Consider the following 25,614-nt stretch of genomic DNA (forward strand, 5'->3'; position numbering starts at 1 on the left):
TCTGTTGTTCAGACGCCGGCATTTACCAGACTTCTACCAAGTGCCTCTCGAACAGCTTACAGCTTTTTGTGCTAGCCATGTTCGCAGTTCCGGGCTGGTCGGTTTCGGCCTCTGCGCTCAGAAAGCAGAGTGAGCCGCAACCCCAAACCAAAGCCAGTCAGTCCTCAAAGCCTGAGGCAGATTCGAATGCGAATATGAAATCGAACAAGCGCAAACGAGATGACAATATCACCAAGAAGAATGTCGTTTTGATGTATCGTCGACACATTGAAGGATCGACAGGTCAGGCGAAAGCTGCGAAGCCCAACTCTGCAAAACCAAAGCCTGAGAAAAAGCCCTGGGAGCGCAAGAGGGAAGAAAAGAACGATGCCGCCAAGCGGGATAAAGATAAGGATCAGGACAAAAAGGCGACTGAAACAGTGGTAGCCGGAGCGGATGGTAGTGCAGAGGAGAATAAGAGTGCCAAGAGGAGGAGAAAGAACAAGAATAAGGGCTCCCAACAACAGACGGCAGAAGAAAACCAAGCGACTCTCAATGAAGCCCCTGCTGCTGAATCGATACCCCCTGCACCTCCAACTACAACAGCTGTCTTGACACCTCTCCAGCAGGCCATGCGGCAGAAGTTAATCTCGTCCCGTTTCCGTCATTTGAACGAAACCCTGTACACTACTCCATCAACGAAGGCTCTCGAGCTGTTTACTTCGAACCCCGAACTATTCGAAGAATACCACGCCGGTTTCTCTCGTCAAGTCAAGGAGTCATGGCCTTCCAACCCCGTTGACGGCTACATCAATGCCATCCGTACTCGAGGAGCCATCTCCCCTGCCCCAAAGAAGGGAAACAAGCCGGATCAAAAATCCCGAGGTCTGGCATTACCACGCCGGCCAAACGGTACATGCACCATTGTAGACCTTGGCTGCGGTGACGCACAACTCCACCGCGCTCTACTCCCCTCCGCCAAGAAGCTGAATTTGACGCTCCATAGCTTCGACCTACACGCTCCCAAAGCTTCACCCATTACCAAAGCCGACATTTCTAACCTACCTTTGGAAAGTGGCTCCGCTGACATTGCGATCTTCTGCCTCAGCCTGATGGGCACAAACTGGGTCTCCTTCGTCGAAGAAGCATGGCGCGTTCTCCGCAGCGACGGCAAGGGTGAATGCTGGGTCAGCGAAGTAAAAAGCCGCTTTGGCAAAGTGCACCGCAAGAAAGCCCAAATCGGCGCGAAACGGACACTCACGAAAGCCGAAAAGAAGAAACTCAAGAAGAAGCGTGCGGGCGATGACGATGCCGGCTCGGATGTCGACGATGCGGAGATCTATGCTGAAGATGCCCGTCCCTCGCAGGATGATGAGACTGATATCTCTGCTTTCGTCGAGGTCTTCAGGACACGCGGGTTTGTCCTGAAATCTGAGACTGTGGATAAGTCGAACAAGATGTTCGTAAAGATGGAGTTTGTAAAGGCGGGCGGTGCACCGACGAAGGGTAAACATGCGTCTGCTTCCGGGGCTCCTGCATCTGGGAAGAAGAAGTTTATTGAGAAGACAGTGGCTGCGGATAATGGGATGACTCCGGAGGAGGAAGCGGCTGTGCTGAAGCCCTGTGTCTATAAAATTCGGTGATGAGTGTCCACTTTGACGGAAAGTGTGTATGAGTAATCCTCTATGATACCAGCATTAGTATATATAGAAGTCGTATCTGCTCCACCGTTTCAAATCCTCGGGATATTAGCAAGCTACATTTCAGAAAGGAGAAGCAATGCTTCATGGTCATGAGCCGAGGTCATCGTTCTTTTCTATGCGAGTTCAAGGTAACCCTGTAATGTATCCACAAAATTCCATTACGGCCTCATCACAAACTGACTGGGTAGTCACTCATTGATTCCCACCTAGCTGCGCGACAGCGCGTCCCATCTCCTCGTCGTTGTAGATACGGAAACCCTTCTCCTTGGTGACGCTCGCCAGCTGAACGTTCTTCGCGTCTAGCTTTTCCTCCATGACTTGCTTAAGTGTTTTTAGAACTAGCGTCTCAGCCTCGGCAAGTGTCAACGAGCGATGGTATTCATTTTGCAGTTCTGCCTGTGCCCCCTCACTTCCGGACCCGATGGCCTTCGCATCATAACGGTAGAACGTACCGGAGGGCTCGGCGTGATATCTGGTAGAGACAAGAGTCAGTCAATGATGTTCGTAGTAGAACAGGTATGTAGTGCTAAACGAGGCGAAAGACAGGCAAGCAGGGCTCGGATAGAAGAGAGAGAGACGTACAGCTGAGGACCATCCTCGTCAATACCGGCAATTAGAAGAGCGACGCCGAAAGGTCTGCTCATGACACTCTCTTCATCATCTCCAGTCTCTCCAAATCGTAGGGCCAAGTCACAGATTGCCTGGGTGCAGCTCTCGACACGCAGAGGTTCGGCGTAGTGGAAGGCATGATTCTGGGTTTCAACGCGGGCATGCTCAACTAAAGACCGGGCATCTGCCTGCAAGCCAGACATAGCACATCCGATGTGCTGGTCAATTTCCACAATCTTCTCAACTGAGGACGCCTCGAGCAGGGTGGATGTGACACGCTTCTCAACACCTAAGATGACACCTTCGGATGTTGCTACCTGTGGAAGTAGTCAGCGGATTCGTTGCGGTCGTTGTCGATGAAGTTTATGAAATGCTCCGCCATGTACGACTCCTCAGTGTCCAGGCCGGGAGACGATTATAAGAATGATTGACATACACCGATGGCGGTTGAACCGAGCTTGATTGCTTCGAGCGAGTATTCAACTTGGAACAAACGACCTTCCGGAGAGAAGGTGCTATGATTATCACAGTTAGACTGGATGCAAGAGCGTATCGGAGGTTATATAGGGAAGGTATCCTACTTGATTCCACGGTCTAAGAAGAAAGGTCAGATTGCGGGTATTAAGAGGAGGTCTGATGGAGCTTACCGTATTCCGATCGCGCGATGAACATTTTAGATTATATGATTGAACAATGGGATCCGGATTGGTTAGTATAATAGATGATTCCAAAGGAATATCTCGAATCAGCAGTCAGGGTGGAGGACGTAAGGGTAGGAAGTTTTATGAAGCTGAAGCTCTTGATGAAGCTCTGAGACGATGATGGCTACGCAAGTCGCAAGTGCCTGGCGGAGATCTCAGGCACCAAGGCAACAACACCACCCACCGCTCCAACCAAACGTCGGGATTGTGCAAGGCTAGGACCAGTACAATTTCTTGTCCCCAGCGCCGAACGTCGTCAATTTCTTCTATCTATGCATAATTTGTTCTGCCTTTCGTACACTGGGGGCCCATGTCCATCAATGACCGCCGCGCCAGCCACATGAACCCGCCACGACCCCGCGTTGCGTCCAGTCGCGTCGCCGATGCTGAGAAGCCCGGTCTACGCGGCGGCACATCTTCTCCATTGCAAGCAGAAAATATGGATCTTCGCGGGAGCACGTCAACCCAAAAGAGCAAAGTTCCCAGGGAGCATGTCACGTCTGAAAAACGCACCGAACGCGTCGTTACTCAGACTAAAGAAAAGATGCAAGGCCGAACGAGAAATATAGTGAGGGAGTCGCCCAGCGCAGGGAACCGAGGGGAGGGAGATAAGTCGCGGTCGAGGAGGGCTAATACGGCCGGGCCTCTCAGTCCCAATTTGCGGAAGAAAGAAAAGGAGACCGCAGATGGTAAGACATTCGTCCAGACTGAATATCTCCAATTTTGACTCTTACCAGCACCATGGAACCCGCACGCCTCCTTGATGCCCTACACTACTGCGCCGCTGGCTAGTCGTGTATCCGTACCTCCGTTGTCCTCAACTCTACCTCAGTCGCTTCAACCAAAACCACTACGCGATCTGTCTACTGATGCACAGGAGAAGGCGATTCTGGAGGATTTATTGTTTGTTTTCATGGGGTTCGAAGGCCAATACATTCAATACCAGGCTCAATATGACCCGACTGCAGAGAAGGACAGATTGACGGGGCCGGCTTTCCAACTACCGTCCGGGCTGGATCCTACTCTGAGGGACCTTACACGGTCCATGTTGAAGATGGCAACACATTACAGTGCGCTGGAGGCGTTCGTTGAAATTCAGAGTCGTGCAGAGTACGGTGCAGTGAGCCACGCCCTATGCGCTACGATTCGAAAATTATTAAAGGACTATTTGGTCCTCGTTGCCCAGCTCGAGACACAACTTCTCAACAACCCGAATTTCACTCTCCATGTACTCCATCTTCATACCATGCCCACCAGCCAATGTCTAGCTCAATTGTATTCTTTAGGTCATGAGCTACTGAGGCGAAACGGTCTCTTGGATCAGGATATTGACGAGTCGATTGACGACTTTGACGACGTTGATAACATTCTCGAACAGCTGAGAGAAGGAGGAGATCTTATTCCTGGAGCAATGTCTAGCAAAAAAATATGTAAAGGAGGCAATGTACTACGCTTACTGACCGAGCGACTGGGAACATTCTCCGGCGATCCGACGACAAAGGCGCTATTGGAAACTCTTCTCCGTGAATCGAGCAGGCCCTACATGACAATGCTCAATGAATGGCTCCACCATGGGGTAATCAAAGACCCTCACGCAGAATTTCTCGTCAAGGAGCAAAAATGGATTAAACGAGAAAAGCTGGAAGAGGACTATACAGATGAATATTGGGAGAAGCGCTATACCATCCGCGAAAACGAAGTGCCTCCACAACTCGATAGCGTACGGGACAAGGTCCTACTGGCTGGGAAATACCTGAATGTGGTGCGAGAGTGTGGAGGGGTGGACGTCAGCAAAGCGGTTAAGGATGTTCCGAAGACATTTGATGACCCTCGCTTTCTGGAGAACGTCAACGCAGCTTATACTTACGCCAATGCCTCTTTGCTGAATCTTCTGTTGACTAAAAACTCTCTCACTACTCGCTTCCGCTCCTTAAAACATTACTTCTTCCTCGATCGATCTGATTTCTTTTCCTATTTCCTCGAGCTTGGAGCGTCCGAGCTTCGCAAGCCAGCCAAGAGCGTGAACGAAAGCAAACTACAATCTCTCCTTGATTTAGTCCTGCGCCAACCAGGCAGCATTGCCGCGCAGGACCCATTCAAGGAAGATGTCAAAGTCCGGATGAACAAGATCGGACTCACCAAATGGCTTATGCAGGTTGTTAGCGTCTCCGGTATAGATCAGGATAACCCAGAAGCCGCTCTGGAAAAGTACCAAGCACCGCAGGCAGGCAGCGAGGATGACAAGGATATTGTCGGTTTTGATGCCCTGGAGCTCGACTACACCGTACCCTTCCCGCTTTCCCTCGTTATTAGTCGCAAGACAGTCCTCCGGTACCAACTCATCTTTCGACACCTACTCTCGCTCCGTCATCTGGAATCCATGCTCTCATCCGCCTGGTTAGACCAGAGCAAAATCCTGGGATGGCGCCACAAATCAACTGACCGACGACTAGAGCTCTGGAAGAGGCGCGCTTGGAACCTTCGAGCGAAGATGCTAGTCTTTATACAGCAGTTACTCTACTTTTGTACGGCTGAAGTAGTTGAACCGAACTGGCAAAGCCTTATGGACCGCGTGAACGGCACCGACGCAGATGGATCGGAAGTCACCGTCAACGGCACCAAGCAGGTCAACCGGACAGTAGACGAACTCATGCAGGACCACGTGGATTTCCTGGATACGTGCTTGAAAGAGTGCATGCTGACGCAGGCTAAACTGCTAAAGGTATATTCGCAGACTATCTCACCATTCCTTCTCAGCGCTGACAGGCGTCGCCCACTTAGATCCATTCAAAACTCCTAACCTGCTGTACAATGTTCGCCTCCTGGACCGCAGCACCCCTTGGCCGCGCACTCATCTCAGCCGACCCAGGACTCAGCGCGAACCCTGCTACTTCTGACGGACGAGGCTACGACCCTGCGCGCATTGGGAAGCTCGAGGATACATTGAAACGATATGAAGATCATTTTGGCCGCCATCTTCGGATTCTTATGGATAGGTAAGCTAGTTTATACCGCTCTCTCATTCTCTCTTCAAGTCAACGCTCGGATATTCATGTTTGACCTAGCTTGAATTACTTCGCGGCAACCGAAAGCGTCGTATTGCTGAAACTAGCGCATGCTCTAAGCTCTATCAGCAAGGAAGACTGAGTCAATCACAAGCTTTCGGTATCCAGCAGGGCCAGTATATATGATGCACTTTTCATACTCATCCCATCTCCGAAGGACGCCTGCACTCCAACACTGAAACCGCAGCGTCGTATATTCACCCATACCTACGTCTGCACTGGCAGCCCGGAAAACAAATACTCGACCCTTTAAACCCGACAACATTCGACGGAAGACAGTGTGTAAGTTTCGCAGATGCCCCGTTGCTGTCCTCTGTGCTGTCGTGAAAAGATGGTCGACAACTCGACTGTCAGATTTGCCCCGGGCATTCGAGACGTCCACTGAACGTCCGTCTTCTTGACCCATGCGGACCAATGCACTTGATTTTATTGGCCCCCCTTAATGAATTGCAACCCTCCACACCTATGTATCAAATCCCCATTCTCCCAACCTTCGTTGGCTGGGCGCTCAGACTTGAGTTCGTTTCCGGGTGGGACCCGGTGTGTTAGTCACTATCTCTATGATTTGTTTTCATAGCTCTTTTGGGAGTGAGGCTATGCATGTGTATCGCGGCACACCTGCTTAATAAGGTAAATAGTCTATGACGAGAAACAAGTGCTCCTCAGCTTTGAACTGAACATTCAAACTCCATCCTGCCTAACAAGCCCTGTCTCAGTGAAAAAAAGAAAACGAAAGATAGCTAGCCAGGCTCAACGCAAGCAGTATACCGTAGAGCTATGCACTGTTGAGTGACTACTGAGTTTTGCAGCGTGCAGCATTAACTGGACCGATTTTCACCCCCGCCGAGTTTCGCAGGTGACAAGTGGAGCCACTACGGACTGACAGTGGAACTGGAATGTTTGCTCTCGCCGCCCTCTTCCCGAAGGTGAACCGTGGCTCTGGGATCCCTAACAAACCCTCGTTCAACGTCTGCTAACTAGTTCTGTATAGACCCGACGATTTGGGTAGACTCTACGTCAAAACAACCAACATGATTCGAACCGCGTTGGCCTGCATGAGCCCCCTGATTGCTTACCTGGCGTATCGCACAGGACGTTCCTCGGTCAATTATCGCACTTTATCAAATTGAGGATAGTGTGTCCCGCTTTCATGCAGCAATTCAAATCAGGATCATTCTGCTGCATTGCATGTGCCGTCTGAACTCTGAGCAGTTTGTCTCTGGACAGTAATGATGTCACCGTCCTCAGATCTTCAGCCCGTCAGTTGTTCGGTTATCATCTTATAGGGATGGACGGGAACGAGTAGTACTATTTCGTACATTCTAGTTGAATTGCCCCGTAGTCTAAACCCTCTTTTACGTACTTACAGTAGACCTTCACGCAAGTCAGAGCTGCTCGCCGAAATGTGGCCCCTCTAGGCTCCACAGTCGCTGCTGATTGAGTCCTGATGGCTAAGCGACCCATTACTCGAATCGTTCTGCGTGGATGAAGGTTTGGAAAATAGACCTTTGATTCCATTGGTTGGCTTCCAAGACAGGTACCTACATATTTGTCTCCCTGCTATCCTCAATCTGGCTTGCAGGCCGTGCGGATTGTCATTCAGAAGTCCTAGTGCCAAAAGCCCGTGTCACATCTCCGAAATAAGAAGACATGGCGTCCTAAAAGGAGCGGTGAACAGAGAGCACAGGAGCAGAAATGATGAAAGGGAGAAGGATCCAAGATCCTGCATGTACTCCATACATCGAACTCCGAAACGGCAGTCCTCAGTCTCACATGGACTACGGGCCCGCTGCAACTATTTTTTGTTTGTCCACTAGCCCGCACATAAAGGTCTTTTTGAGACTCCTGCATATTCAACCATTGTCAAAATTGCGCCACTCAATCGAATGTCACCAGAACAACAAATGACCGCATTTATTATGAAACCAGTATCCAGCATACAGTATATAAGCGGCTCTTTCAGTACAGCGAGCTGCGGAGCCAAGCACAGTAAAGACACAAGAGTCCTTCTCAGCCCTAGAAACTTTCTCTGCGTAATCGCTAAATCAGTTGATACAATTTGGACCCAGCTTGGCCTGCGAGGTTTTTCTGCGCAGTCGCTGCTTCTCCCGGGCATGCCGGTTACGTCGCTATATATGGTCCCTCGTTCGTCATCGAATTCCTATTCAAGGCTTAGCCTGGTTAACTTCCTGACGTGCATGCGTTCCCAATAATCAACAAACCATAAAGGCCACGCATCTCCACTAATGGACATCTTGCAAATCACGAGCGGCCGTCTTATTGCCCTGATATTGACCAAGACCCCTATGTATGACATTCCATTACCGCGGGGCGTGCAACGAAACTGCAGCCGGCTGCAGGCTTCCGGCCCCAAGGGTCCGGTTAAGGCTGGCTAATTATTTGGAGCCAGGAGTGTGTCAAAGAGTTAAGCCAGTTCGAAAGCTATGCGAAGGCGACTATTTTGTCCACCCACGCCTTGCCATCGAGAACTGAGAAGGGGATGGCGATCCTTTGATTAGACCAAGATTGTCTGTTGCGATTCGTGGACTGTGCCACTCTGGGGAGCACCACCGACCCCTCCGCGACCTTGTCCTTGCGGTGCTGTTTGGATGTAATCATTCTATACCTGGAGAGGTGAACATGTAATTGCGCGGGGAAAGGCTACGCTGATTGTATTGAAGCCACGGAGATCTTGAGGTATGGAGCAATTTCTGCATCTCTTTTCCGTCTCGCCGGGCGTAAAGCAGTCAGAAGGCTTTGCTTCATGTACCCGCCATGGCCTCTCTTTGAATTGGGACACCAATAGCTCTAGGCCGGACAGGGCCACATACCATATGTACGTTTTGTACCAGGTAGAAAATGAGCCAGGTGTTATAGCCCTTTGCCGAGTCAACTCGAGAGCGAGAAGTCACTGGTCATTTGGCCGTGCCCAGCGGCAATCCCATGCCGACGGATTGCTCTGCCGCAACGATCGCTTCAACAAGACTCGAACCACACTAAGTTCGCGCGTCACCCGCCACAAGGCATATTTTCAACATCCCACCTTGATATGAAGTCTTTGTCTCTCCGTCCTGAGCCAGTTTTCTAGACGACGCAGAAAATACTTCAAGCCTTGACAGGCGATAATGACGTACGCATCTCTCCAACCTGACCAGATATTTGTTGGATGTCCTGACTTTCTGCCTCCCAAGGAGCCCAAGCTCGCAAACAGAGGAACTGGACGACGAATACATCCGCTTAATATCCATCCATGGCCGTGAGTATCAGCAGTATTCTATCGACAGCAGGATTTCATTTGAGCCGGTAGACGAGGTGAGACCCGTTTGTCCAAATTGGGACTTAGCTCGTCTCACTATCAATAGGATGAAGCTGAACGGTTGGATCTTCAACATCAAATTTTCAGCAGAGTCTTTGACAACCGACTTATCTTCCCTCCAATCCCGCGGCTGCGAAGGGTGCTGGATTGTGGTTACGGCACCGGGTCGTGGGCCATCGATGTGGCGGAACAGAACCCTGACTGCGAGGTTCGGAACTCACATTTGAACACGATACACTAGAACTGGTTAGCTGACCTTCTTATGCTCGAAAGGTAATTGGGATTGACATTTATCCTTTCATGAACCCGGACGATACACCGGAGAACCTCTGGCTACAGGTAAGCTGCCATACACTCTCTTACTGGAATCGAAGCATAATCCCACGCTCGAGCGCACACTCCATACTGAGTGAACCGAAGTATCGTTGCGGTCATTTCCCTCTCTTAAAATCGACTACGACCAAATGTGCCCATCAATCGGATGATCAGTTGGGAGACGCTGACGACCTTCTCGCCAGGTAGATGATCTAAACCGCCCTTTCACCTTTCCTTCGAATCACTTTGATCTTGTCCATTCTCGACTCCTCGCAGCAGGCATCAATCGGTCTCGGTGGCCATCGTATATTCGAGACATCAAAAGGTTTAGCGTTTAGCGGCGAAGCCGTACCACCAAGCCAAGCGTTGACGGCACAAGACTGACGGTTGAATGACAGAGTCCTCAAGCCCGGGGGATGGGTACAACTGGTCGAGATATACTTCAACGTCCAATCAGATAATGGCTCCATAAGCGAAAACCATGCTCTGAGGCAATGGAGCTCGCAGCTCATGAGGTCAATGGAAGACATTAAGGATCTTAGGGTGGGCACCCGCTTGAGAACCCTCCTGATGGCAGAAGGATTCACGGAAGTTGATGCGAAGATGATCCCTCTACCTTTATCAGCGTGGCCGGACAGTATGAGCCCCGCAAAACCTTTTCTTTTCTGCCGTTTGTCATTAACTGACAGTACGCCTCAGACCCGACAAGCCGAGATATAGGCGCGATGAATGGTGAAAATATCACCAAGCTGCTCACTTCCTTGTCACTGTATCCACTGACTCGCCGCCTTCACATATCTCAATCGCAATACCAAGATTTGATACGCAGAGCTCAAAGGGAGGTCGGTGACCTGAGCCTGAAAGCTTACTTTCCACTGTAAGCAAACCCATACACCCGAGACATGTCACGGTCTTCTGACGCCACAGTTATGTTTGTATTGGACGGAAACCTCGGCCTTGACGGGCAGAGGAACGATGTCAAGCTTGGTGTTGTTATACCTCATGTAGCGTGAGAACCCCGTCCCTAATTGAGTTTTCTGTCCTGCTGACTCTCCCACGAAGGAGCTTCAGTTCGTCAACCGGGTCAAAGACGTCAACACAACTCAGAGTGGATGCTTCAGCTCTCAAAAGGGGTCAGTTAAATGAACGGCATTGTATGCGAGGTCCATCGTTGTCGTCCAAAGGAGAAAGACAGATAACGCAATACATACAATACTCACGTTGAGCGCTGCACAAGAACTTTCCAAGTTCTCCGGCATCTGGGCTCATTCCCCCGTACCAATCTAACGAGTAGTTTCAACGTCCAAGCCAATTTGCATTTACCCAAGACACGAGGGGTTAAGACATGCCAGTTCTCTAGCTGGGAGAGTACAGAACATTGGCAGTACCGAAGAAGCTGTTATTGGCCAGGCAAAATGTTTGGGAAGACGCGTCTCTGTGTTGCTGGCTTAAGAAACTAGCATGCGGGATCGGCGGCGGCTATAACACTCCATTCCAAGGGAAAAAGAATTGTTGCGATAGGCAGATTTATCGGAAGCCGGCACAAACAGGAAAACCAAGCAACATCCCCGAGTTAATCAGAAACAAGAAGATGATTGAAATAGTGAGGGGGTGGATGTACAGAGAAGGATGATGAGAGCGAGTGGGAAGATCCAAAATGGCGGGTGCGGTTGAACCTTTTCCTTGCATCATTCCAAACAGTTGATTGTTGGTAGAACCCCTCTCTTGTCCGTATTCGTGGTACGTATCGGATTTATTCCTTTACTGACTTCCCGACTGTATCTGGCTTTCCGTATCCTAGCACTAAGCAAACTAATTGCTCCTCTCTCTGAAAGGCGTACTCAACAATGCACTCGCTCGATTCATGAAGAGCTTGGCTCCGGCGCTATAGGACTACAGAATCTCAATCCATGTCATCCATCTGCGAGTTCAGGATCTCCAGAAGGCTCTAAAGACACAATGAAACTACTTGGAGCTCATCGGCCATTTCACTGAGTTAGGAGGATCCTCCGACAGCTGTATCGTCATACCTAGACGCAGTTACCTGCAAAAGCCGCGGCCGCTGTATATCGAAATAGCAATATCTAATTGCTGGTCAGTGCAGGTCTTGTTATCTACTCGAGTTGGACCATTGTTTCAGTCTCGCAATTATTGGAGCTTTCTCCATTCTCAGGTCCAAGAGACAGCTGATTTGTTGCCGATTACAGCCGAATTGTCTGATCAAGGTCAAGACCTTACACTCTGGCAGAAATTACGGTGTACGCCATACAGACTACGGGTTACGTCTGACAGGGAATAAGACTAGGTAGTATTATCTTTCGTGAATTGCTGCCTTTAGCGTGCACTCGGCAAGGCTCCTTGCCTTAGATTCTGGCATGTCTATTCACCTATACCAGACAGAGGCTGGCGTCTTTTCAAGGAGGTAGATCCCGCTGAGCTCAGTGGGACTGGGAGCCTGGGACTAGCCGGCAATCATATGCTGGAGCTGTTCCGCAGTTTGGTCGAGGACGACGTAGAATAAAGCTCGCTCAAAAGTAAGAGATAAGCATGAGGTCCTAGCATACATTCTTGTTTCTTTAAAGGATCGAAGGATCGAGTGTTGGGAGTCTTAGAAGCCGGTTGATGCCTCATTTATGCCATATTCTACAGGCCACAAACTGCCGATCTCGGTAAGTGGCCGACCAAAAATGTTTCCGCCATCAAAAGAATTTCGCATCGTTCAGTCTTGCGGTCCGCCTCAACCAACGGGAACACCTTCAAAATGCCATCTACAAACAACAAGGATAAGCCGTGGGATACGGATGATATCGACAAGTGGAAGGTGCGTCTGCACTTAAGCAGAATCCTCGTTCTTCTCCAACTGACCTGCGTCCTTTGATAGATCGAAGAGTTTAAACCAGAAGACAACGCCGGCGGTAGTTTCGCCGAAGAGTCATCATTCGCTACGCTATTTCCCAAGTATCGCGAGGTTTACCTGAAAGAAGCATGGCCGGTTGTTACGAGGGCGCTGGAGAAGCATGGGATCGCTTGCACATTGGATTTGGTCGAGGGTAGCATGACAGTCAAGACCACGCGGAAGACTTACGACCCGGCCGCGATTCTCAAAGCTCGGGATTTAATTAAGTTGTTATCGCGAAGTGTTCCTGTACAACAGGTACGTTGTACGCCTCAAAACCACTGCCCAATATCCCCAGCCCATGGCGGAGTCTAACACCGCTTTCTGCAGGCTCTGAAAATTCTCGAAGACGGTGTCGCATGCGATATCATCAAGATTAGAAATCAAGTCCGCAACAAAGAACGTTTCGTCAAGCGTCGCCAACGTATCCTTGGTCCGCAAGGCTCAACTCTCAAGGCTCTCGAGCTTTTAACAGGAACCTACATCCTTGTGCAAGGAAACACCGTCTCTGCCATGGGCCCGTACAAAGGTCTGAAGGAAGTCCGAAGAATTGTTGACGACTGCATGGCGAATATCCACCCCATCTACCACATCAAAGAGCTCATGATCAAGCGCGAACTCGCCAAGGACCCCACCCTAGCCCATGAATCATGGGACCGATTCCTGCCTAACTTCAAGAAGCGCACATTGTCCAAGCGCCGCACGCCATTCAAGGTCACCGACAAGTCGAAGAAGGTCTATACCCCCTTCCCACCGGCGCCGGAGAAGAGCAAGGTGGATCTGCAGATTGAGTCTGGAGAGTACTTTTTGTCCAAGGAGGCCAAAGAACGTGCGCAGAAGGAAGAGGTTATGGAGAGGCAGCGGTTGAAGCGCGAGGAAAAGATGAAGGAGCGGGAGAAGGCGTTTGTGGCGCCCGAGGAGCTGGAAGAGACGGAGAAGGCCAAGAAGGAGAAGAAAGAGAAAAAGAAGAAGCGGAAGAGGGACTCGGAGGTCGAGCCGGAAGTCGATGATTCCGAAAAGAAAGAAAAGAAAAAGAAGAAGAAGAGCAAGTCAAAGGCAGAGTCGGACGACGAATGAATGAGCATGGATTGATGCTTGTTCATCTTATATCTGTACTTTCTTGTTTGTTACGTTGTTTCCTAGGCCCCTTCTGATGTATTACCAACAATAGGCGCTAGGCATGGCATGGGCTGGCGTTTACTTTTGTTTGAACTTTATGGCAGAATCAAAATCTATTTATTGATGACAGTCAGCTTTCCAGTTCATGCACAAAAGTAGGGCTAGCAATCCCATACAACCTTCGAAGCCATCGCCCCATTCCTCCTTTAGCCTGTAATGCGCCAGCATATACTAGTTTAGAATAATCAGATAAATCCTTACTGGCAGAAATATGTTGAAACATAAGGAGTAGCAAATAGCCCATCTCTACACGATATCTGATAAAAACAAGTACCTTTGTCAAGGTCTAATTGAACACGTAATTCTCTATCTCTCTGTCTATCTGCAGTACTGCTGAATTAAGAAAGAATAAGTATCTCTAAGCCCGTCTATCTTCATTCTCTCAATTTCTTCTCCTCCAAGAAAGCCTCCTGTTCCTTCCTACTCTTTACCAGGTCCAACCAAACCCCCAAAACCCCCGCCGCGAGCACGCTAATGCCCACCAGAAAGTAAAACGGCAAACTCGCATTCCCACTCTCACTCGCATCGATAATTGCACTTGATACCAGAGGCCCAATGAAACTGCTCGTCTTTCCAACAATGCTAAAGAGGGAGAAGAACAAGAACTCATGTCCGCGCGGCGTCACTTCCGAAATCATAATCTGAGAATAGCTGTACCAGGGGCACACCAGGAGGCCGTAGTATGCTTGATATGCCCAGATCTCCCAAGTGTTATGGAAGCCGAATCGGTTGGTGAAGATGCCAATCATGCCCCAGATGTCGAGAACGATTATAGCTGCTACAATGATGTGAAATAGCGTTAGGGGGGAAAGGTTGAAACGAGTCTGGATGCGCCAGAAGGCGTATATGCCGAGTGCCTGTTGGTTTGGGAGATTAGGTTATTGGGTTAAGAGAGTGGAAGAGGGGATGGAAAGGAGGTACCTGTGCTGTGATACCGACGATCAGCAGGTATGTGAGTTGAAGGGTGTTGTAAGCGACGATGTTGTTTTGAAGTGTTGATATCACTGTCACGGTGGTGTTGAGAGAGTCCCCGAGCAGGAAGTATCCTGTTCCACTGTCAGCATCGAAGCCCAGAGAGGTTCTGGAAAACCCATGGACGACAAAAACTGACCAACAAGATAAAGCAAACTCTGCTTCAACCTCCATATTTGCCTTGCAGCTACATAGATCTGCTTGAGGCCAGCAACAACTATGCTCCGCTCCCCAGTACCTTGTCCCGGTCGTCTTTTCTCAAGGACAAACCAAGGCAGCGAAACAAGCAGCCAAACACCACTCGCAAACGCAATCAGCACACTCAGTCCCCAGTTATTATTCGCTTGGCTATCATCAACTCTCAACCCAAACATAATCCCCACAATAACTGCAAGGATAAAGATCTCCCCCACAGATTGTACATAGAACGCCATGTTAGCCAGTTGACTGCGCTTCATTGTATCCGCGAAATCATACTCATCACGAGATATAGAGCCGGACAGATACTCGTCCGCCTTGGATTTCATTTCGACTGTATTACGCGCAAGACCCGGGAATGCAGCTGTCCAGAATGTTAGGGTTGTCTGGTAGGCGATCAAGCCGACAATATATAATCCCACGGCAACATGCCATTTCTCTGCATTATGGACACCTAGCCAGCCAAAGCCGATTGTGTATGCGACAAGTGATAGACCGATGAGGATATTTGGCCTCCAGGTGCCGAAGTCTGCGAAGCTGCCGATGACTAGGAAGACGAGAACTTGGACGGCAAAGGAAATGCCGTTGCAGAGAAGGACGATGCTCTCAATAGAGCGCAATCTGCCGGCGAAAAATAACTGTTCATGCTCGTCGGTCGCTTGCGACAGCAGATTCTGGAAGGCTGTAGGTGCGAAATCTGGTCATTGATGATATGCGTCAGTATGCTAAGCTTTGCCAAGGTAGTGGCTTGAGGCGGCACCCACTGAACAGGGACAGGCCATTATTTCCTATGTAGTAACTGGTACGGTTCAGCGAGGCAAGGGTCCCGTTGGACTGGATGAAAATATCACGCACGCATAATAAGCCCATATCTCCAGTCGCGTTGTCCGGTAGCTCTCGTCAAACTGGTCGGGAGCCGTGGGCCGTTTTGCTACTGCATGTGCTTTGGCGTCGAGCTCCTGGACGGCGGGATACTGGACCTTCTCCATATCTAGAGATGCGACGACAACCATGTCGAGCTTGTTAACCGAAATGGCGACTTCTTCGCGAGGTTGCCGAAATAAATAAAGAATGAGGTTCTGAAGTCCCCCACAGAAGATTCGACCCTTCCCGGCATAAGCGATAGGCTAAATACATCGGCGCTAGAAGTTCTAGACTGGAAAAGGGTGGAGAGTGCCTATGGAATAGGTAGAAAAGCTATCTCATTTTACAAAATCCTCCATAGTCAAAGTATGTGGTACGGAGTATATATGCTTATGTATACATTGACCGGGTATCCAAGTCTATACAACAGAATCATAACTTGGCCTGCCCACTCTCAATTGAAGACCAACTCGGTTGCGTAAGCTTTTCATATCTGGTCCCATTCAACCAGTATAGTTTGTCGCCATTCCAGTCGACGAGAGGGTCCCAGCCTTTCTTCGTCAATTCGCCCTTAGCCTGTTTGAATGTGACTCCCGTGGCAACCCTATCACGAATTAGTTGGACTCTTACTATATTCTTATTCAGACAGGGACATACTTCTCCGTTAATCGGACAAGCCTGGGAATGGCGTAGGAAGGAACACCCTTCTTTTTCAGTTCCGCACGGAGCTTGCCCATAAACTCATTGGCAGCAGCCTCGGTGTGCTCCTCGAGTGTGATACCCGCGGCGCCAGCCTGTCCATCATAAGCTCCGAGTTTGACGCCGTACACAACGGCGTCATAAACCCCAGGAATGGCGGAAATGTGGTCTCGGATTTCACCTGCACTGACGTTCTCGCCCTTCCAGCGGAATGTATCTCCCACCCGATCTTGGAATCTAATCCACCCATCCGAGTCTTGTACAAACAGATCACCCGTACGTTGAAAGAGGTCCCCCTTCTCAAATACGTCCCGGAGGAGCTTCTTCTCAGTCGCTTCTTCATTCTTCAAGTACTCCGTGAGTAAGCCGCGGTTTCTGACACGGCCAATTGCCTCTCCTTCCTCGCCGACTTCCACCCTGACGCAGAATCCCGTCTTGGGGTCACGGTAGGGTAACTCTGTATCCGGGTCATATTTCACGATGACGGTGTCATCCTCGAAAAACCGCTTAATCGGGCCTGAGAACCCGACCTTGCCGGCTCCCCACGATCCAAAGCCGAAGTTGTCGTACTTTGCAACGCCCTCGGTTGAGCGGTAGAACTCGCGAATCTCAGGAACATTGAATCGCTCGCGGAAGCGTTCCCAGATATCCCCTCGCAGGCCATTGCCAGAAGCGACAATGCAGGCGTGGTTCTGATCATAGGGAGATGCAGGCGTAGCCATAAGGTATCTGCACAGCTCTCCAATATAAAGAATCCGAGTAGCTCTTGAGTCGTGGACGTCCTTCCAGAAATTGGAAGCAGAGAATTTGCGGCGGATGCAGAGCGTGCCTGCATAGCCCACGGAAGCACACAGTCCGGTGAAGTAGGCGGTACCATGGAAAAGCGGGAGCGAGCAGTAAGTTCGTAGAGGGAAGTACCTCGACGGGTGCTTGATATCTTGAGAATGAGGAGTGGATGTTATCAGAGTCATCATATTGCGGATGGCGCATGCCTTCGGTTTTCCGGTAGTTCCTGACGTATATATAAGGGCTGATAGATCCGCCGGGGTTCTCTTTGCAGCTGTTAGTTTGGAAGGAGAGTACTGCTGCAAGTCCGCGGGTGTGATCAGATCAGACGCCGTAGAGATACCGTCAAAAGAGGAGATGTTGAATGACAGGTGAGGCATGTCTGAGCACACAAATTGTGCGAGATCCGGTGAAGAGATAATGAGCTTAGAGCCGGAGACATTCAGACAATGGATGAATGTATCATCTGCATTCAGATCTGTGAGCCTCGATCATATAAGAAGCTAGTAAGTTCATACCTCGCAGGTTAATATTGATAAGAGCAGCAACGGCTCCAAGTTTTGAAAGAGCATAAATGATCGCTACCATCTCTGGTGAGTTGGTAGTAAAGACAGCGACAAAGTCGCCAGTGCTGATGCCCCGCTCGCTGAGCAGAGCAGCCAGTCGGTCCGCAACTACATGCGAAGATTAGTACGTAGATCCCATCAGAACAAAGAACAAAAAAAAAAAAAGGACATACGATCTTTCAACTCGGAATATGTCCATGATTTCCCTTCAAACCAGATTGCTTCGGTTGAGCCATGCTTTTCCACTTCTACCACTCGTTCAAGCATCCCATAGACGGTAGGAGTCTCCCCTAATTGAGCCATGCGTTCAGCCAGGCGTTTCCCAAACGCCCGGTCACTGTGCATGGCAGATAAATCTGTAGAAATGGAGAATTTGGCATCCAGATAAGCACCAGCCGCGACTGAGAGGGCGGATGCCGCTGCCACAACGGGCACACTGATTTCGGACAAGAGATCCATAGTGAGCACTACCAGCGCGCAAAGTGAACAATACTAGTCCTGCAATCATTCGGCGGACGCGCCGCTTTTATCTGTCTTGGGCCTGAAGCACTGGATCTACTTCGAAGCAGCAAAGCTGGCGAGACTAGCGTGGGCACGGAATCTGGGGACGGGAACTGGGACCGGGGCAACCCCCGACGCGTCGTCCTGGGGGCGAGACGGCAGTGCAGCGACAGTTCAGATCCGACCGACCAACGCCGATATGTCACAACGAACCACTGACCGAGAGCCAGAATTTTTGTGTTAGTGTCGACTAAACTCCAAAAGAGCCAAGAGCGTTTTTCGAACAGGGGGCAAGGCTGTATTCTCCCCTGCTCCCCACATATCAACCATACTCAGACCGGTCCCCGCATGTTGTACGGCAGTTACACCACCACATGGTCATTCAGGCACCTGGTACCAGCTTTGTGTGCACCACAGCAAGTGCAGACTCTGCTCTTGGGATCATATCTTCCAGACTTTGAGAAAGCCCGTACTTTTAGCCTGGAAGAGTTTATGTAAGGTGTAGATCGGTTTCCCAGCGAGTCAAGATCTCCACTGTCATCGTCGAGTCCCACGCCGAGGCAGCCGAGGCCACGAGTGATACGGTATCTTACACCATCGATACACTCGGCAGCTTCGTCGGCTAGACCTGATGAAGGGACGGTCGCTTCAATCTTCAATTCATGTTTACGGCTTGAGTATCGTACCTGCGAATTCAGAGAGGAAGAGACCATCTACTTCGAAGAATCGTTACCACCGCCTACCAACGACAAGGCCTGGACAAGAAGCAAAGAGCAGGAACTGCAGGTTGCTCGAGCCGACCGAACTCTCGGCTGCTGTGTTTCTGGCCCACCTCCGGTTGTCTTAGTCTCGTTCTCGGCTGATTACTCTTGATCTTCTTCTCCAGAGCCGCGGTTGATGCACTTTCAAAGGGCCCCCACTGCTTCCTATATCATACCGTGGGGAGCTTCTCCGCTCGACTTTTTTTCCTCCATACATACACTGCACTCTAACAATGTCATCACCCCAGCAGCGCCTCTCTTCTATCTCAAACCAGCTCTCAGGCTCGAGTGCTGCCGCCTCCAGGGAGAAACTGTTGGCCAAGAACCCTGACGATGTGGTATGTTTACTTTGCATCATGGGAGAATTCTATGTCTCACGCTTGGGGGCAGGTAATCACGCTCGCTGTTCGAACGCCGCTCACCAAGGCGAGAAAGGGTGGTCTCAAGGACACTCGTCTTGATGACCTGCTTATCTCGTTACTGACGGTATGTTGGGAATTCACGCACCCGCCAGGTCTGCTTGTATAGTCTAATGGGTCGAATAGAGTGTGCGTGAAAGGTCCAAGCTAGATCCGAATCTCGTCGAAGATGTTTGTGTCGGCAACACTCTCTGCCCTGGCCAAGCATATGTTGCGCGCTCTGCCGTTCTCGCAGCAGGATTCCCTATAACAACCGCTGCATCAGTTGCCAACCGTTTCTGCTCTTCTGGATTGCTGGCGATCCAGAACATCGCAAACCAGATCATTGCCGGCTCAATTGATATCGGCATTGCAGTAGGTGCTGAGAGCATGAGCACCAATGCCGACGGTGGCGCACCGGACCTGTCCGAGGCGATCTTGTCGCACCCCATCGCCTCGCAAAACACGCAACCCATGGGCCAGACATCTGAGAATGTGGCCTGTCAGTTCGGTATCACCCGCGAGCAGCACGATCAATTCGCTGCCAAAAGCTATCAGAAGGCGGAGCGTGCCCAGAAGGCCGGATGGTTCGAGGACGAGATCGTCCCCGTCAAGACGCAGATCAAGGACCCCAAGACTGGCGAAGTCAAATCCATCGTCGTTGATAAGGACGATGGTATCCGTTATGGCACAACAGCTGAGTCTCTGGGAAAGATTCGCTCTGCGTTCCCTCAGTGGAAGCCAAGCAACACTACTGGTGGAAATGCCAGTCAAATCACTGATGGTGCAGCGGCGCTTGTGCTCATGAAGCGATCTCGTGCACAGGAGCTCGGCCAACCTATTCTCGGCAAGTTTGCCGGAGCAACCGTTGTTGGTTTGGAACCCAGGATCATGGGAATTGGCCCAACCTTTGCCATTCCGAAGATTCTCTCGAAGTTCGGTTTGACCAACAATGAAGTCGACATTTTTGAAATCAACGAGGCATTCGCATCCATGGTACATAGTCCCCTTGCTGTTGTGTGCGGGGAAAACCACTAATACTCGACAGGGCGTTTACTGCGTTCAGAAACTTGGTTTGGATGAGGCTAAGGTTAACCCTCGTGGTGGTGCTATGTAGGGCGTCGGCTCCTTGTAAAAAGATTGTTGACTGACCTTTATAGTGCCTTCGGTCATCCCCTCGGTGCCACAGGCGCTCGACAGGTTGTGACTGCCCTATCCGAGCTGCGACGAACGAACAAAAGGGTAGCCGTCACCTCCATGTGTGTTGGAACAGTAAGCACTATCTTCTCAGAAATGCATCAACCATTCACTAACGGTCCCGTTGCAGGGCATGGGTATGGCTGGTATCTTTGTTTCCGAACACTAGCTGCATGATGTGATGTGTATAATTTGTATATACCATACCACAATAAAGTCGATTATTCTAGACAATAATTCACAAATCACTTTATGCTCCAAATATTGTGGAGGTGGATGGAGACGAGTGGGGGCGGATCCGTCCGATCAAGATAGATCTTTGTAAGATAAATATGCAACTATTCAGGACATCAAAAGTCCAAGCACAGGACGATGCCCCAGTTCATGCAAGCATGTCCCGTAATGTCCTCAGTAGACAGCAGCTTATCAAGATGTGCCTGGTCAGCTACGTGCGCCAAGAGGTGGCTTGGATTAGAGATAGCTGGTCCAATCACGTGCGTTCAGCCATTTGCCAACTCCTTCATGCGTCCCATGACACCATCTCCATCTTCATTCTCCGACGCCTCTCATCCCCTCACGGCTGTGTGTTCACTCATCAAAGTGGAAGCACGCTTGATTCAACACCTCCAGTCTGCAAATAACTACTGAAGCATACTGTCAACCCTTTCGAATCTTTTCCTTCCAACCTGAAACCATGAAGCTCTTATCGCCCGCCACCGCTTTGCTTTGCCTGGCCCCGCTGGCTGTCACTGCTACGCCTGCTTCGTTCTTTGGATACACCCAGGACGTTATTGCGGAGGGAGCACCCGTCCGGGGCGATAACCCATTGGAGTACTGTTCAGAACCCTCTGGCGACATTCTAGAAATCCAGTCGGTGGACTTGGCACCGAACCCTCCCAAGGCGTGAGTCGACTGATTTCCTGTTGTTGCAGCGTCTTTACGCTAACTCCCCCACCATAGTGGTACAACTCTTAAGATCAAGGCGGCAGGCAATTTGCATGGGCGAGTTGAAGCGGGCGCCTATGTCGTCCTGGAAGTCAAATACGGATTGATTTCCCTCCTTAGGGAGACAGCCGACCTGTGTGCGCAGCTCACAAATGTTGACTTGCAATGCCCTCTCGAGGAGGGGCCAATGGTTTTGACCAAGGAGGTCGACTTGCCGTCTCAAATTCCTCGGGTACGCTCACTATATTCTCAGAGCTTTAGGAATGGCTGGCTAACTAGCAATCGCGATATAGGGCCGTTACACCGTCCATGCCGATGTCTACACCAAAGACAACAAGAGGATCACTTGCTTGGATGCTAAAGATATTCAGTTTTAAGGGATTTGATCTATCCTCTATTACGCTCACGACTGCTCGTCTCAGTAACGCCTACACGATAAGCAATTTGCTTTCAACTCCATGATTTGCTCACGTACCCTCAGCATTTGATCCCTCTTTTCGTTCTTCAAGTCATACTCTCTTCGTTCTTCGTCTGCTACAGGTCTCGGATCATATCCATTTCAAGGTGCCTGCCATATGTATGAGTGCTATATTATTCACGGCGTTCGGGACACGCTTTATTTGTTTCTACATGGCCTTTGCTAGCATAGTACGCAACAGCATCTTTGCAGTTATGGTACCTCAGCATTTCGAAGGGTTTTTAACACTTGAAACCACGCTTAAGATTCTCCTTGCGATGAGCTTAGCTCCCTTAATACAGCCTTCCAATTGCTTCATTTACTGAATGCCGCGTGGTCAATTATAGAATGGTTACTATGTCAGCAAACACTATGGCACGTAGCCATGATCTTGCCTCATCGAGAAGTGTTGAGCGCTCGGAGGGATAGAAACTCGATATTGCTTTGGATACAATACGACTACTAACGCCGACGACCTGAGCGCATCTTCCCGCCTACAGTTTCCACACAAGGTCGAAACCGAGTGTCTTGCAAGGATGTAAATATGCTGAATAATATATAACAGACCAACACATGAAGCCAAATCAATCTATTCACCGAATAATCGACGCACTCGCTTCAATACGCTATCTTTCTCAGGATCATATGGGTGGTCTTTGCTTGGAATCTCAAGGACGGCAGGGAAGGCTTCGGAGTAAGAATCGATGACGTGTCGGATGCGCTCTGCGATCTGTGCTGGTAATTAGTATATCGCACGCCGTGTGGGTAATACTTGAGAACAAGCAATTCGAATAATAAGCATACATGTTGATTGATCAGGAGGACAGCGATATCGTTTCGTTCCTGTGTGAAGTTCTGGAATGCCTTTTCGATGGTTGAGTTCTCGGTCTTTGCGTCGACGACGAGGAAGTTCCGCTGGGAATCCGGGGGGCCTGTGACGTGCTATGCATGGCGATTAGTTTATCGTTCCTAATTTGACGAGTATGGACACTCACCCCGATTCCGGCGAGAAGAAGGCCAGTTACGGAGCTAAGACGAGGGTTTGGTTAGCGTTTAATCTCATCTTTTGAGTTCCTGGTGCGAGGTTGAGTTACTCTTCGTCGCCGATAACGGCAAGGAACTGTCGGTCCTGTAAGAACAGCGCAGTTAGTCAAGAGTTCCCTGCAGCTGGAGTGAGGGGATATGGTGAGGTACCTTGTAAGCCACGGTACCTGCCGCCATAGTGATTGAGCTGAGAGGCGGGGGATGGAAGGCTCGGCGAGTGTTTGGAGAAGAAATCAGGTCTCGTATACCGCGCAAGCAGAGCCCGACAGTGTTCAATCTGCAGCGTTGCTGCCAGTGGAGCTTGACCTTGATGTAAGCGTCGAATCTATGCCACGGTCCGCAATCGCCATCCAGAACGGTTTTAGTTCCACCTGGTTCAGCTCATTCACTATCGCTGCTAGCGCGGCTTATCTAAGCCGAGCTCCCCCATCTTTTTTCGCCGTGCTGTTGTTTTGTTTAGACTACTCCCCCAAGCTGGTTCAAGCTCAGAAGGTCGTTTTTGGCCAGTCCTCACTTTAACCTGAGCTTTATATATTGGCTCACGCTGTGTAATATACTGGAATACTGCCTTATTATTCTTTCCTAGGGCTTCCCGTTATCTGACATCACCATGCCGCGACTTGTACGCCGCCAGCCGTTGGCCGAGCGTATCAAGTCCTACTTGAACCCGCTGGATTTCCTGCTTTGGCTATGGGAGGAGATTGATGCGAATGATTGGGATCAGTTTGAAAAGAACTGGGCGACGACGTTGGGTGTCATTTTGAACCTTGTGTTTATGGTCGCGAGGGCCAACACCCGCACAAGTGGCAGTCAAGCTTTTGATGATGTGTTTGGCGAGGAAGTCGGAGTTTCGTACCTCAGCTGGCTTGTACGTCGCTGCTTTCATTCCTGATGCAAGAGTGTAGAGACTAATTGCTAGCTACTAGGCGGCGTTCATTGTCCACTTCCTGGTCTGCGCCTCCGCCCTAAACACCTTCTACACCTTCCAGCGCAAACGGCATTATCGCATGTTTGAAGCCTCGATCGACAAAGCCCCCGCTACGCCGTCTGCTCACCGTGTTCGAGTTGATTCTACACCCGTGACGGCCTCGCCGCTTCGATACCTTGCAAATGCGCTTTCCGGGTCTGCCGAGTCGAGGGCTCACCCGGATGCCGAGCGTGATGTTTGGGAGATTGCGGTTTGGGATCCCCTGCCGATTTGCCTCCGTCTCTTCTGTCTCTTCAGTCCTGGGCATGTTCTTATCTATTGGCTTTTCCTGCCTACACAGCTCTCGGATCCCCGCCCTAGTGTCACGATCGTTCTGGCTCTTGTGGTGACGACTCTTCTGTCCATTCAGATGTCATTCCTTTCGTCATTCTTTCAAAGACAAGCCAAGGATTCTCAAATAGTCCACAAGGAAGTGTTGAGGGAGTACGACACAAAATTCGTGCATCCCAGAACCCAGCCATTGATGAGAGAGGTCGGAACCCAATTTTCCGGTCCTAACTCGGCCTTTGAGGAGAAGTACAACAAGGTCGAGACGTACACACCAGCAGTCGTCATTAACAGAGGGTTTAAGACGAGCCCTAACCCGAACTACTTAAGGCATATCGATCCTGATGGGAATACCTCTCGAAATAGCTCCTTCGCTTCTACGCCATCGAGACCACCTCACCTAGTGCAAACTCCAAATCATTTGCGGGACGCTTCGCCAGCCATCAAGGCTCCGCTAGCTTCTATTCGCCAGCCCCAATTCCGACCGACCCCATCTCGCACAGGTGATGGTGGTAGTCTCGGAGTATACTCACACGCTAATTCGCCTTTGCGGAAATCTACGCCCGGCAACTTTGATCGCCGTCTGCATAACAGCGGGGATTTCTTTTATCGAGAGAGAAGTGTACGGCCTTCAAGTCCTCTCAAGAAGAGCAACATATCCGCTGCTCCAAGTCCAGTTACTCCAGGGACCAGCAGGAGTAGTCTGCGTCGTGAGACTGGGCACTTCTAGTTGAAGAAAACGGAAAGCGGAAATCGATATTGCATTTTAAAGTCTCATACTTGAAGTGATAATGGCCCTTGCATGCACGGAGTACGACGTGATCTGGCTCTGGCTGATCTGGCTCTGGCCCTCGTTTACGTATACCGTTCTCATGTGACGGCGATGCCATTGTCAAAACGTGGAATGTGACTTGAAAACCCGCTCTAGCCATCGTAATATGCAGTTTATGTTTGGCGCCATTGCTTGCAAGGCTAGAACGAGCGTTGGCGCCTCTGATTCGACAGTCATCTGTCTTGAAGTGGTTCGAGCACCTGCCTCTGGAAGTCATGAATCGGCGCCGGATGATGCACCTTCCATTTGAGCCCTTATCTGCCAATGATGTAGCTTCCATTCCAGGCCGCATCAAAATTGAGATGGGCATTCCACGCTTGTTTGGCGGTACATTCTCAACCATGGCGGCTTACCGGATTGCATTCCAAACACCCCA

General features: G+C 50.2%; 11 protein-coding genes across 11 annotated transcripts; 7 read left to right on the forward strand and 4 right to left on the reverse strand.

The window, feature by feature from the left end:
- Positions 1–6: 6 nt before the first annotated feature.
- Positions 7–1,631, forward strand: BDW70DRAFT_134780 (25S rRNA (adenine645-N1)-methyltransferase). Its single transcript, XM_073736568.1, has one exon. It carries the CDS (start codon positions 78–80, stop codon positions 1,620–1,622), a length of 1,545 nt encoding a protein of 514 aa, XP_073596770.1. The 5' UTR covers positions 7–77; the 3' UTR covers positions 1,623–1,631.
- Positions 1,632–1,759: 128 nt separating this feature from the next.
- pup2 (proteasome core particle subunit alpha 5) lies at positions 1,760–3,082 on the reverse strand. Its single transcript, XM_073736569.1, has 5 exons — positions 2,939–3,082; positions 2,873–2,885; positions 2,728–2,806; positions 2,265–2,608; positions 1,760–2,154 (listed from the first exon to the last, which is right to left on the reverse strand). The coding sequence occupies exons 1-5, from the start codon at positions 2,961–2,963 to the stop codon at positions 1,875–1,877; spliced, it is 741 nt and encodes a 246-aa protein (XP_073596771.1). The 5' UTR covers positions 2,964–3,082; the 3' UTR covers positions 1,760–1,874.
- Positions 3,083–3,332: 250 nt separating this feature from the next.
- Positions 3,333–6,139, forward strand: BDW70DRAFT_149705 (gamma-tubulin-complex subunit SPC97; the record flags this gene model as incomplete). Its single annotated transcript, XM_073739052.1, has 4 exons — positions 3,333–3,681; positions 3,730–5,714; positions 5,774–5,988; positions 6,058–6,139. The coding sequence occupies 4 exons, from the start codon at positions 3,333–3,335 to the stop codon at positions 6,137–6,139; spliced, it is 2,631 nt and encodes an 876-aa protein (XP_073596772.1).
- A 2,752-nt stretch (positions 6,140–8,891) lies between these two features.
- On the forward strand, positions 8,892–10,892 carry BDW70DRAFT_167434 (class I SAM-dependent methyltransferase; the record flags this gene model as incomplete). Its single annotated transcript, XM_073742224.1, has 6 exons — positions 8,892–8,902; positions 9,213–9,369; positions 9,420–9,581; positions 9,647–9,712; positions 9,892–10,013; positions 10,087–10,892. 6 exons carry the CDS (start codon positions 8,892–8,894, stop codon positions 10,406–10,408), a joined length of 840 nt encoding a protein of 279 aa, XP_073596773.1. The 3' UTR covers positions 10,409–10,892.
- Positions 10,893–12,418: 1,526 nt separating this feature from the next.
- On the forward strand, positions 12,419–13,769 carry BDW70DRAFT_134789 (KRR1 small subunit processome component). The gene is made up of 3 exons (XM_073736570.1): positions 12,419–12,509; positions 12,570–12,842; positions 12,915–13,769. Exons 1-3 carry the CDS (start codon positions 12,450–12,452, stop codon positions 13,659–13,661), a joined length of 1,080 nt encoding a protein of 359 aa, XP_073596774.1. The 5' UTR covers positions 12,419–12,449; the 3' UTR covers positions 13,662–13,769.
- A 361-nt stretch (positions 13,770–14,130) lies between these two features.
- On the reverse strand, positions 14,131–15,946 carry BDW70DRAFT_167438 (MFS transporter; the record flags this gene model as incomplete). The annotated part of the gene is made up of 5 exons (XM_073742225.1): positions 14,131–14,620; positions 14,685–14,809; positions 14,875–15,630; positions 15,698–15,732; positions 15,789–15,946. 5 exons carry the CDS (start codon positions 15,944–15,946, stop codon positions 14,138–14,140), a joined length of 1,557 nt encoding a protein of 518 aa, XP_073596775.1. The 3' UTR covers positions 14,131–14,137.
- A 283-nt stretch (positions 15,947–16,229) lies between these two features.
- BDW70DRAFT_159274 (putative bifunctional fatty acid transporter/acyl-CoA synthetase (FAT1)) lies at positions 16,230–18,307 on the reverse strand (the record flags this gene model as incomplete). The annotated part of the gene is made up of 4 exons (XM_073740666.1): positions 16,230–16,401; positions 16,455–17,748; positions 17,801–17,956; positions 18,022–18,307. The coding sequence occupies 4 exons, from the start codon at positions 18,305–18,307 to the stop codon at positions 16,230–16,232; spliced, it is 1,908 nt and encodes a 635-aa protein (XP_073596776.1).
- Positions 18,308–19,203: 896 nt separating this feature from the next.
- BDW70DRAFT_35566 (putative peroxisomal 3-ketoacyl-coA thiolase (Kat1)) lies at positions 19,204–20,927 on the forward strand. Its single transcript, XM_073743826.1, has 6 exons — positions 19,204–19,448; positions 19,501–19,596; positions 19,656–20,504; positions 20,557–20,621; positions 20,669–20,780; positions 20,836–20,927. Exons 1-6 carry the CDS (start codon positions 19,344–19,346, stop codon positions 20,872–20,874), a joined length of 1,266 nt encoding a protein of 421 aa, XP_073596777.1. The 5' UTR covers positions 19,204–19,343; the 3' UTR covers positions 20,875–20,927.
- A 472-nt stretch (positions 20,928–21,399) lies between these two features.
- On the forward strand, positions 21,400–22,027 carry BDW70DRAFT_149711 (ML domain-containing protein; the record flags this gene model as incomplete). Its single annotated transcript, XM_073739053.1, has 3 exons — positions 21,400–21,608; positions 21,666–21,882; positions 21,944–22,027. The coding sequence occupies 3 exons, from the start codon at positions 21,400–21,402 to the stop codon at positions 22,025–22,027; spliced, it is 510 nt and encodes a 169-aa protein (XP_073596778.1).
- Positions 22,028–22,564: 537 nt separating this feature from the next.
- BDW70DRAFT_35573 (H(+)-transporting V1 sector ATPase subunit F) lies at positions 22,565–23,485 on the reverse strand. Its single transcript, XM_073743827.1, has 5 exons — positions 23,302–23,485; positions 23,202–23,236; positions 23,103–23,136; positions 22,912–23,049; positions 22,565–22,837 (listed from the first exon to the last, which is right to left on the reverse strand). Exons 1-5 carry the CDS (start codon positions 23,326–23,328, stop codon positions 22,697–22,699), a joined length of 375 nt encoding a protein of 124 aa, XP_073596779.1. The 5' UTR covers positions 23,329–23,485; the 3' UTR covers positions 22,565–22,696.
- A 276-nt stretch (positions 23,486–23,761) lies between these two features.
- On the forward strand, positions 23,762–25,136 carry BDW70DRAFT_149713 (Nur1/Mug154 family protein; the record flags this gene model as incomplete). Its single annotated transcript, XM_073739054.1, has 2 exons — positions 23,762–24,019; positions 24,078–25,136. 2 exons carry the CDS (start codon positions 23,762–23,764, stop codon positions 25,134–25,136), a joined length of 1,317 nt encoding a protein of 438 aa, XP_073596780.1.
- Between the last annotated feature and the right edge of the window lie 478 nt (positions 25,137–25,614).

The sequence above is a fragment of the Aspergillus foveolatus genome, assembly GCF_047715535.1.
Source record: "Aspergillus foveolatus strain CBS 279.81 unplaced genomic scaffold BDW70scaffold_19, whole genome shotgun sequence".
Lineage (NCBI taxonomy): Eukaryota > Fungi > Ascomycota > Eurotiomycetes > Eurotiales > Aspergillaceae > Aspergillus > Aspergillus foveolatus.

Excerpts from the sequence above, each read along its gene's own strand:
- BDW70DRAFT_134780 (XM_073736568.1), top strand. The coding sequence starts at position 78 with ATGTTCGCAGTTCCGGGCTGGTCGGTTTCGGCCTCTGCGCTCAGAAAG.
- pup2 (XM_073736569.1), bottom strand. The coding sequence starts at position 2,963 with ATGTTCATCGCGCGATCGGAATACG. Across the intron at positions 2,609-2,727 it reads TCGGTTCAACCGCCATCGGT|GTAGCAACATCCGAAGGTGT; the intron begins GTATGTCAATCA and ends CTACTTCCACAG. Across the intron at positions 2,155-2,264 it reads GACGAGGATGGTCCTCAGCT|ATATCACGCCGAGCCCTCCG; the intron begins GTACGTCTCTCT and ends TGTCTCTACCAG.
- BDW70DRAFT_134789 (XM_073736570.1), top strand. The coding sequence starts at position 12,450 with ATGCCATCTACAAACAACAAGGATAAGCCGTGGGATACGGATGATATC. Across the intron at positions 12,510-12,569 it reads ATGATATCGACAAGTGGAAG|ATCGAAGAGTTTAAACCAGA; the intron begins GTGCGTCTGCAC and ends GTCCTTTGATAG. Across the intron at positions 12,843-12,914 it reads GAAGTGTTCCTGTACAACAG|GCTCTGAAAATTCTCGAAGA; the intron begins GTACGTTGTACG and ends CGCTTTCTGCAG.
- BDW70DRAFT_35566 (XM_073743826.1), top strand. The coding sequence starts at position 19,344 with ATGTCATCACCCCAGCAGCGCCTCTCTTCTATCTCAAACCAGCTCTCA. Across the intron at positions 20,622-20,668 it reads AACCCTCGTGGTGGTGCTAT|TGCCTTCGGTCATCCCCTCG; the intron begins GTAGGGCGTCGG and ends TGACCTTTATAG. Across the intron at positions 20,781-20,835 it reads CCTCCATGTGTGTTGGAACA|GGCATGGGTATGGCTGGTAT; the intron begins GTAAGCACTATC and ends GTCCCGTTGCAG.
- BDW70DRAFT_35573 (XM_073743827.1), bottom strand. The coding sequence starts at position 23,328 with ATGGCGGCAGGTACCGTGGCTTACAAG. Across the intron at positions 23,237-23,301 it reads CAGGTACCGTGGCTTACAAG|GACCGACAGTTCCTTGCCGT; the intron begins GTACCTCACCAT and ends CTGTTCTTACAG. Across the intron at positions 22,838-22,911 it reads TCCTCCTGATCAATCAACAT|ATCGCAGAGCGCATCCGACA; the intron begins GTATGCTTATTA and ends TTACCAGCACAG.